Source organism: Rhincodon typus, chromosome 14 (genome assembly GCF_021869965.1).
Source record: "Rhincodon typus isolate 14 chromosome 14, sRhiTyp1.1, whole genome shotgun sequence".
NCBI classification, from domain to species: Eukaryota; Metazoa; Chordata; class Chondrichthyes; order Orectolobiformes; family Rhincodontidae; genus Rhincodon; species Rhincodon typus.
In genome coordinates, this window is record NC_063345.1 from 14,755,869 (window position 1) to 14,767,087 (window position 11,219).

Here is an 11,219-nt window from a genome sequence, read left to right on the forward strand (position 1 = left end):
TGGGTGTCACTGGCTGGGCCAGCAATTTTTGCCCACCCTTTCGCCTTCTAGATGGTAGTGGTCATGAGTTAAATATTGTAAAAGGGAAAAAAAATGATTCAGCAAGAGAAAATGCTGATTGATTAGGCCAATCATGACGTTGTGCCTTTTTTCAAGTCTGTTCTTGAGTCCTTTTTCTGTTAAGTGCAAGATGAAAACCTTCACCCTTTTTGCCTCCTTTAGCAATGTTTACATTTTGTGTTCTTTTATTGCCCGTGATCCTTCTTTCTGTTTTGCGAGAAACCATGACTGAAGGAGAGAAAGAATGACTCCAGACCAGCGAGCACTTCCATTCAGCCACACAATCGATAGGACGAAGTCTTGAGGGCTATCTGCGATCCCACAATGCATCGGGTTTCCAACATGGCAGCAGGTGAATAGGCTCTATCTCCAGAGTGGGGTGGGGAGGTCGTTTTTTGTTCCTTCCTTTGAATCAAGAGTGAACCAAGATGCCGAAAGTGGTGTCTCGCAGTGTGGTGTGTTCCGACACTCGGGACCGCGAGGAATATGACGATGGCGAGAAACCTCTGCATGTTTATTACTGTCTGTGCGGACAGATGGTGCTGGTCCTCGGTAAGCAAACTCGACAGGCCCTGAAGCCTCGGGCTTGAGTACTGAGTTCTTCAGGGTGAGGATGTCCCCTGGCAGGACTTGTGAGGCAGGGGATTTTATTGAAACAGTTAGTGCGAGTGTAACGTTCTTTTTTCTCTTCTTAGTTTTTTAAAAATAATACTACGGATGAAATTTACAAAATGTTATGTTTGAGTTTTCATTATAATTCTTGTTATAAGTGAACCAAAATTATTATTATTATTGAAGTGAGAAACTGAAAGCAGAGCCCTGAAGTATAATGGGATGATATTTATAAATTGAAGATGAGATACAACAAACTTGGTGTGAGTGACAGTGGCAGGTCTGACATAATGTCAGCGCTGTGAGAGGAAAGCTGGCTGCAGGGAGTCTGAAATTAATATAGCATAAATTTGGAAACACAATAGGCCTATCAGGACCTGAGGGTGGAAATCAAGCTAACATTTTAGAGAGAAGACTTGTATCCAAACCAACACAAGAAAATGAGGAGACTTCTTTAGGTGTGTCAATCTTTCAGGTTTAGTGGCAGAACATATCTCTTTAGGTGGAAGGTTGGGACTGGAAGATAGAATGTACTCTGGACTATTTTTCTAATCAATCGGAGATGTTCTTTCACACCTCTGGAGTGGGTGGACCTTAAACCCAGGCTTCCTTCATTCAGGGCAGGGCCGCTACCTCTGTGCCATAAGAGGGCCCAGGATCTTCTGACCTGTTTTTCCTAATCAGCCTGCTCAGAGATGTTATTGCACACCTCTGAAGCAGGTGGGACTTGAACCCAGAGCTCCTGGTCCAGGGGTAGTGACAATCTGTCTGTGCCACAGGAGGGTTCATCAGAACCTAGTCTGATACTTCAATGAGATACAAGATGCACCTGTATGCTGCAAGTAGTTTATTCAGCTCTTGGCAGTTGTTTAAAGGAATTGGAAAAAAGCAGTCATAAAAAAGGTAACCTTGATTTTACTTTCTCCAATGTGTTAAAAAGTCGATTTCACTAAGTGTTCCACATTAAATCCACAGCCATTGCTAACCCCACTCATGTCTGTTTCAATTTACAATCCAGTTTAATAAGAATAAATAAGGGGATAATCTTTCCATGGTAGAAAAGTTAGTAACCAGAGAAAACAGGTTTAGCATCATTGGAGAAGAACCAGAGTGGAGGAGAGGTGTTTAATGCAGTGAGTTATTATGATCTGCATTGCACTGCCTGAGAGGATGGTAGAAGCAGATTTGATGGCCAGTTTCAAAAATAAATCAATAAAAGGAAAAGGTACAGTGTTGTGGGGAGACAGAGAGTGAGTGAGAGGGACTAATTGGTAGAAAGAATGGAATTTTATACTGACTGCGACATCCTGTTAGTGAAAAAAGCAGTCTTGTCCTGATTACATAGTAGAATGAAACAACTTGCTTAATCTAGACTTTGAGATGTTTGCAGCAAAGAAGGAGGCCATTCACTCCACTGTGTTCATGCTGATCAACAAAGATCTGACTACACCAATCCTATTTTCTAGCCCTTGGTCAATTGCCTCGCTGTCTATGGCAATTCAAGTGAATATCTAAATACTGCTTAAATGTTAGATGTTTCTGACTCGCTCACCTTTCCAGACAGTGAATTTCAGACTCCTGTCGTCCACAGTAGGAAAAAGATTCTCTTTGACTCCCCTCTTAGTCTTCTAGCTCTTACTTTAAATCTATGCCCCAGCCATTTAAAGTGGGGAAAAAAAATGCCTTCCTATCTATCCTACCTATGTCCTACGTAATCTTTACATCTCTATCAGGTCCTCTCTCAAAGTCTGCTGCTACAAGAGAAACAACCCCAGCTTATCCAATCTTTTTTCATAGCTCAGACCATCCAATCCAGGCAGCATACTTTGCAATCTCCTTTTCACCTCTTCTTATAATGCTCTGACCTTGCTTTTATTTAATGAAAACCAAAAGAACTGCGGATGGTGTAAATCAGGAACAAAAACAAAGTTGCTGGAAAACCTCAGCAGATCTGGTGGCATTTGTGAAGGAAAAAACAGAGTTAACGTTTCAGGTCCGTTGAGGAAGGGTCACCAGACCTGAAACGTTAACTCTGTTTTTACCTTCACGGATGCTGACAGACCTGCTGAGCTTTTCCAGCAACTTTATTTTTGTTGCTTTTATTTAACACTTACTCTTACTTAATAAACTGGAAAAATAAGGCAAACAACCAGAACTCCTTAACTCTACCAAGCAGATAATTTAGTTTCAGAGTTCTAAAATATTAGTTATCTATGTTTTTTAAGGTGTACTTAGCATTTTGGATAAATATCCAATCAAAGAAACAAGCAAGAAATACCAATGAATTACCTACTTGCTGTCCTGTAACACCATCATTTGATTTTGTTGAAGAAGTTGCACCATCATTCTCTCCATCACCAGAGTCTCTCCCAGTCCCACAGACCCCTTCACCCAGCTGCAATACTCTCCCTCCACCTGGACCCCTTCCTCTAGCCTTTTACATGCGGTCGATCTGTTTTTTGAGAATTGTCAACGTGACATTGACTGCCTCAATTTTTCTGCCTCCAAACTGACTGCACTCCGTGCACTTAGTTCCAACCCTAACTTTCTTATTAAACCTGCTGATAAGAGTGGTGCTGTTGTAGCCTGGCCTAATGACCTCTACATTGCAGAGGCTGAGCACCATCTTTCCTATCTCTCCCAGACCATAACCCCACGATAGAACATCAGGCCATTATATCAACTATGGTTACTGACCTCATTTCATCTGGTGATCTCCCCCCTACTGCCTCCAAGGGGATAGTCCCCCAGTCCCACACAGCTCGCTTCTACCTCCTTCTGAAAATCCACAAACAGAACTGCCTGTGCAGCCCATTGTTTCAGCCTGCTTCTGCCCCACAGAATTCATATCTTCCTACCTTGACTTGGTCTTTTGTCCCTTGGTTCAGTTTCTGCCCAGTTATTATCCACAATTCCTCTGATGCTTTATGCCAGTTTTGGAATTTCCAGTTCGCAGGCTCCAGCTGCTGTCTCTTTACCATGGATGTGCAAACCCTTTACATGTCCATCCCCCACCTGGAGGGTCTCGGGGCTCTCCGCTTCTTCCTGGAGCAAAGGCCTGAACCATCCCCACCCACCACCACCCTCCTCCGCTTGGCTGAGCTCATCTTCATCCTGAACAACTTCTCTTTTAACTCCTCTCACTTTCTTCAGGTCAGAGGGGTGGCCATGGGTATGCACGTGGGCCCTAGTTGTGCCTGTCTCTTCGTGGGGTGCACGGAACATTCCTTGTTCCTATTCTGGCCCCCCACCCACAACTCTTTCTCCGATATATCAGTGATATCATGGGCGCTGCTTCCCTCTCATGTTTGAAATCGGAAAAGTTTATCAATTTTGCTTCCAATTTCCACTACGCCCTCATTTTCACCTGGTCCGTCTCTGACTCTTTCCTTCCCTTCCTCGATATCTGTGTTTCCATTTCTGGGGATAAATTGGCCACTAATATTTGCTATAAAGCCACTGACACCCACAGCTACCTGGACTATACATCCTCTCACCCTGCTTCCTGTAAAGACTCCATTCCATTCTCCCGGTTCCTTCATTTCTGTCACGTATGTTCCAATGAGGCCAACTTCGACAAGGGAGCCTCTGAGATGTCCACCTTCTTACTCACCCGAGGATTCCCTAGCAACGTTGTTGACAGGGCTCTCAACTGGATCCGACCCATCTCCTGCACTTCCGCCCTCACCCCGTCCCTTCCCTCCCGCAACAGCGATAGGGTTCCTCTTTTCCTTACCTACCATCCCACCAGCATTCACATCCAAAAGATCATCAGCTGCCATTTCCACCACCTCCAGTGAGATGCCACCACCAGATGCATATTCCCCACTCCTCCCTTTTCCACCTTCTGCAGGGACTGTTCCCTCTGGGACACCCTGGTCCACTCTTCCTTCACTCCCAACACCCCCGCTCCCACGGCAACTTGCCCTGCAACTGCCACAGGTGTAACACCTGCCCAATTACCTCCTCCCCCCTTAGTATCTAAGGGCCCAAACATACCTTCCAGGTGAAGCAACACTTTACTTGCATTTCTTACAATCTAGTCTACTGCATTCGCTGCTCACAATACGGTCTCTTCTACACTGGGGAGACAAAATGTAGACTAGGTGCTGCTTCACAGGATAGCTATGCTCTGTCTGCAAAAATGACCCTGAGGTTCCAGTTGCCTGCTATTCTAACACACCACCCTGTTCCCTGGACAATATCTCTGTCTCAGGCTTGCTGCAATGCTCCAGTAAAACTCAGTGCAAGCTGGAAGAACGACACTTCATTTCTTGCTTGGGGACTCTGCAGCCCTCTGGACTCAATATCGAGCTCAATAAGTTTAGAGTCTGAACTCTCCCATATCCTAGCCCCCAAACCCACACACCAGCCTTGCTATCACATTGTCTGCCATTACACACTACCTATTGTTAGTCACTAACACTCCCCAGTAACAGCTATTCACCCTCCTATTGAGATTGTTATCAACTCCTCTGTCTATCCAACTGCTCTTCTCTTTCTTTGGGCTCTACCCCAACTATCATTTACTGCTGACCCCCTCTCCCTAACCTATCTTCTGCACATAAACCAACATTTTCCTTAAAACCATCAGTCCTGAGGAAGGGTCACTGGACCCCAAACATTAACTCTGATTTCTCTTCACAGATGCTGCCAGACCTGCTGAGCTTTTTCAGCAATTTCTGATTTATAGCATCTACAGTTCTTTTGATTTTTAAACAAACATTGGAGTTTGACTATCCAGCAAACAAACCAAAGGCTTTTCTTACGTGCGCAAGACTGTGTATTTACATATATTCGAGGCATTGGAAGGTCCAAGAACTGAACTGATCCCCATTTAACTTCAGCAGAAAAACCTCAGACGGTGGTCTTTCCCCACTGCACCTTGGAATGTGCCAGTCTGCAACACTCGGTCAAGGTAAACTCCTTGTTCTGTAAGATCAACAAGTTTTGGACAGACCAAAGAGAGTCTTGCACAGAATCGATGGTTCTCCATGCACAGTCTATGTTTGTCTCGGTGTTCATCCTGAGGAACAGATCATAGAGCACAGATTCCTGTGTCACAGAGCTGCTCTAGGCGAACCTTGACAGAAAGACACTGCATCTTTCTCCAGACTTTCTTTGCAAATGCACATTCCAGCAGGAGATGTGTGACAGTGCCTACCCACCCTGCGCAGCCACTTCAAGGGTAGTGTGCAGTAAGGCACAGAGTCCTCACAGGATCTCACAGGATGACCAGCGGGTTGGTGACAGTAGGCCAGCAGAAGGCAGTAGTCAGAGAAGAATACCTGATGTTGATGCATCTGACTCAGAATGTGCAGTACACAAGCAGGAAATCTATCCTTGAGCAGATTGACCTGTCTGTTTGTGACCAGGTATCTACGCTGCACTCCATCTGGAGGAGTGCTGAAGACATCGTGCAGCTTGCCATCTTTAACCGTTTCCACCAGGAATCTGGATATGGTGTCCAGTTGCTGTTAGCCTCTCTGGATTGTCCATCCACACCAATGATGCAGCTGAAGTGTCCAGTTCTGTTTTTGACTGCTTATCACAGGTCCTTCTCTTGCCCACTCCTCTTGAAATGCTGACCACCTGTTTCAAAGTACTCACTTGCACACTCCTCTCGGTGATACTGACTGCCTGTCTCAGGGTCCTCACCTCACCTCACCTGCATGGCTCTTCTGCATCTGTTCAAACTTTTGAGATGCTTTGGCTTTCCAGGATAATTTGAAGTTTAATTGTAGTTGATATTTAAGCAGTTGACAAGGTCCCTCATGATAGACTGGTCAAAAAGGTTAAGTCACATGGAGTGGTAAGTTGAATACAAAATTGGCTTGGTCATAGAAGACAGCGTAACAGTGGAGAGTGTTTTTCTGACTGGAGGTCTGTTACCAGCGGTGTTCCGCAAGGGTCCGTGCTGGGTTGTCTCTGGTTCGTAATATGTATAAATGATTTGGATGAAAATGTAGGTAGTCTGATTAATAAGTTTGCAGATGACACAAATATTGGTGGGGTTGTGGCTAGTGAGGAAAGTTGTCAAAGTATACAGCAGGATATAGATCAGTTGAAAAGGTGGATGGATAAATGGCAGATAGAGTATAATCCATTTGAGATAATGAATTTTGGGAGGTCAAATGCATATGGAAAGTATACTGTAAATGCCAAGATCCTTAAGAGCATTGATATACAGAGAGATCTTGGGGTGCAAGTCCATAGCTCCTTGAAAGTGACGGTAAAAATGGATACAAAAACAAAGTTGCTGGAAAAGCTCAGCAGGTCTGGCAGCATCTGTGAAGGGAAAAAAACAGAGTTAACGTTTCGGGTCCGGTGACCCTTCCTCAGAACGGTTCTCCGGAAGGGTCACCTGTTTTTATTCAGTAAAAATGGATATTTGGATTATTGTGATAAGTTTTGAGCCCTATATCTAAGAAGGGATACGCTGGCATTTGAAGGAGTCCACAAGAGATTTTACAAGAATGATCCCAGAGAAGGAGTTATTGTCATATGAGGAGTGGTTGAGGACTGTGGGTCTATAATTGATGGAGTTTAGAATAATGAGGGGCGATCTGATTGAATGCGGAGGAATGCGGAGAGGCCTGGATAAAGTAGACATGAAGAAGATGTTTCTACTGAAGGAGAAGCTAGGACTCCAGGGCATAGCCTCAGAGTGAAGGGATGACCCTTCAGAGTTGGCACCTAGCCTCCAGTGTGCACCGAGCCCTGGCACCAGACTGTGCCAGGCTTCACCTTGAGGATCATGAGCCTGGGAGATCTCTTCAGATTGCCATGCCAAAAGGGGCTGCCCCACCACTTGCAAAGCCCAAAACAAAATGTCTATTTTTAAATGATTTTGCACTTGCTCAACAGTCCAGAATGTGCTAATAACTATACTAACAATGAATTTAAGATAATCGGTGGAGCTCAGAATATGGCTTATTTACATTTGCTAAAAACAAGGCACCTTCATGTTAAAAAAAAAGGAACTGCAGATGCTGAAAATCTGAAATAAAAGCATAAATTGCTGGAGAAACTTAGCAGGTTTAGGAGCATCTGGTGAAAAGGCAGAGTCAACATTTTGGATCCAGTAACCCTCCTTCATTTCCAGTTTCAGTTCTGAAGAAGGGTCACTGGGCTCAACATTGGAGAGAAAGCAGAATCAAAGACACATTCATAATCTGGTACCGATTCTCTGCAAACAAAAGCAATACATTCAAGCCTTGTGGTTTCTTCTCAGTTACTCAAGCACGGAGAGACTATAGTTCCCCAATACTTTCTCCGTGGCAATGCCTCATTAAATCGTTGGCAACCATCAACACTCCTTTTCTCCTGTCGTATGAATTGTTGTGAAAGTTTGAAATGTAGCATTCTTACATTCTTCTTGATCATTACAAGATAAGAAGCTTCAGCACATGTCTGTCTTTTCAGTACTCTACTCTCTGAGAAAATATTGATTACTGACTGAAGATACAAAGTAAATCAAGCAAATGCCACGTTCAACAGCTAAATTATCAATATTCTGTCTATAGCTCATTAGTTATCTCTTCAGTCCAGCAGGTTTTCATCTAATTTTGTGAAAATTCCACAAGCAGAGCTTATAGCTTTTTCTAAAGCAGCTATAGCTTCAATAGTGTTTTAATTTAATGAATGACTGTGAGGGGATCTTAGTTTTCCAGCTGCTTTATGATTTGCCATTGCATCTTCAATTAATTTCAATGCAATGTGATCTGGTGGAGCTTTGCAGCATGCCCCAGCAAGGGGGTCTGGTAGCCTCCGAGCCCCTTGTCTATATCATGAGGGCATCATCGATCACCCCGATACCCTTTCCAATTGAGTGCAGTAAAGATTCAGCTTAATATAGGTGGACATCGCCTCTTCCTTACCACAATTCTGTAACTTGTCGCCAAGTTCACTGGGTGCCTTGACAGAGCTGAGGATCTGACCAAATAAGGTCTGTTCCCACACTGGAAGCCTGTTGAGGGAGCAGGGACCACAAGTGATTAAAAACAATCTTGTACCTCAACTATATTTAGGTGCTATTTTTGCTGTGCTTATTTTAATTTGTTCATGGAATGTGGGCATTGTTAGCTAGACCATCTCTAATTGCCCAGAGGGCATTTCAGAGTCAATCACATTACTGTGGATCTGGAGCCACATGTAGGTTAGATAGGTAATTACAGCAGTTTCCTTCCCTAAAGGACATTAGTGAACCAGGTGGATTTTTTCCAACAATTGACAATGGTTTCATAGTCATCATTAGACTCTTAATTCCACGTCTTTAGCCATGGTGTGATTTGAACGCAGGCTGCCAGAACATTACCTGGGTCTCTGGATTAATAGTCTAGTGAATATACCACTAAGCCATCACCTCTCCACTTTCATACTTTCCTGCATGATCCCTGTACTTGCAGCTGCAGTGGAGCAGGTGGCTGGTCACATTACCTTGTTGGCTGGAATGACATTAGCAGCCATCCACCAGGCAGCTCTGTTCTGAAGGGCCCCTGCATGTTGAGGGTCAGCTTAATAGGTACAACATCCTGTTTTGTACCATGGCTACGGAGATGTTGAGGCCCCTGGGGTTAGGTCCCACATTTACACTTGATGACACTCTAGAGGATTCAATGAAGATCTACAAAGATGAAATCGAAAATGTGTGCGAGTACATATCAGGAAAAAAATTGATAGACTGGGTCTCTACTCTTGGTAGCAAAAAGAAGGCTGAGGAATGCCTAAAATTATGAAAAGTTTTAAGAGAGTGGTTCCATTTTGCTTTGAGGAAAAGCGTAACTAGAGACTATCAACATAAGACAGTCAATGAGAAACCAAGGTAGAGAATAGGCAAGAAAATAATTTGCCCAGAAAGTGGTGAGAAGGTGAAACACACTACCACAGGGAATGGTTGAGGCAACTAGTGTAGATGCATCTGTGTGGAAACCAGAAATCATATGTCAGAATACAAATATATGGTTCCAATAGTAGGTTGTTGGTTGACAGTATGGGGTATCAGGGAACCTGTGTGAACTGGGGTCCTTGAGAACTGGGAATAACTCCAGGATAGTCCTACAAAAAGTTCCGCAGGGCTGTGTTCCAGGACCAGCCATCTTCAGCTGCTTCAACAATGACCTTTCCTCTAACAAGGTCAGGACAGGGATTGTTCACTGATGATTGAACAATATTGAGCACCTTTTGCAACTCCTAACACCTTTTGACCAGAAACTGACCATATTAGTCCTGCAGCACATAACTTGCCTTCTATCTCTTCAAAGCCCGCATCATCAAGCTATAAGTTAGATCATTCCCCAGTTGTCTGAATGAGTGCAACAAAATACTGGAAGCTTGACACCATCCAGGACAAAGCTCATTTGATTAGTGCCACATCCACAAATATTCGCTCCCTCCATCATGGACTCACAGCAACTGTGTGTATTATATGCATGATACCAAACCCCTGACCAGCACCATCTTGAAGGTCAAGGGCAGCATTACAACTAACTACCTCTGTTTGAATGATTTCCAGAGGTGGCACTGAAGCCTCCATGCTACTAACTGTAAGTGGTGGAAGATCCTATGATCCTTCTACACATCTCATTAAAAAGCCAGACTTCATGTAAAAATTCCAATCAGGAGGATGAAAAGTAATATTGATTACATTAAACCAAAGTTAGTTGTGGTCTTGAGATAACAAGGTGTAGAGCTGGATGAACACAGCAGGCCAAGCAGCATCATAGGAGCAGGAAGGCTGACATTTCGGGCCTAGACCCTTCTTCAGAAATGGGGGAGGGGAAGGGGGTTCTGAAATAAACAGGGAGAGAGGGGGAGGCGGATAGAATATGGATAGAGGAGAATATAGGTGGAGAGGAAACAGACAGGTCAAAGAGGTGGGGATGGAGCCAGTAAAGGTGAGTGTAGGGGGAGGTAGGGAGGACATAGGTCAGTCCAGGGAGGACGGACAGGTCAAGGGGGCGGAATGAGGTTAGTAGGTAGGAAATGGGGGTGCGGCTTGAGGTGGGAGGAAGAACAGGTTAGGGAGGCGGGGACGAGCTGGGCTGGTTTTGGGATGCGGTAGGGGGAGGGGAGATTTTGAAGCTTGTGAAATCCACATTGATACCATTGGGCTGCAGGGTTCCCAAGCGGAATATGAATTGCTGTTCCTGCAACCTTCGGGTGGCATCGTTGTGGCACTGCAGGAGGCCCAGGATGGACATGTCGTCTGAGGAATGGGAGGGGAAGTTGAAATGGTTCGCGACTGGGAGGTGCAGTTGTTTATTGCGAACCGAGCGTAGGTGTTCTGCAAAGCGGTCCCCGAGCCTCCGCTTGGTTTCCCCGATGTAGAGGAGGCCACAACGGGTACAGCAGATACAGTATACCACATTAGCAGATGTGCAGGTGAACATCTGCTTGATGTAGAAAGTCTTCTTGGGGCCTGGGATGGGGGTGAGGGAGGAGGTGTAGGGGAAGGTGTAGCACTTCCTGCGGTTGCAGGGAAAAGTGCCGGGTGTGGTGGGGCTGGAGGGGAGTGTGGAGTGGACAAGGGAGTCACGGAGAGAGTG

At 44.8% G+C, this 11,219-nt stretch overlaps 1 protein-coding gene across 2 annotated transcripts in view; it reads left to right on the top strand.

Annotated features, from left to right (window-relative positions):
• Positions 1-282: 282 nt before the first annotated feature.
• Positions 283-11,219, top strand: part of steep1 (STING1 ER exit protein 1) — a 38,799-nt gene continuing 27,862 nt past the window's right edge. Inside the window, exon 1 of one of the 2 annotated variants that reach the window (XM_048605116.1) lies at positions 283-412. In XM_048605116.1, coding sequence (XP_048461073.1) covers positions 385-412 — 28 coding nt within the window. In that variant the 5' untranslated portion in view covers positions 283-384. Of the gene's footprint in view, positions 613-11,219 lie in introns of both variants that reach the window. The other variant, XM_048605115.1, reaches the window with a different exon arrangement.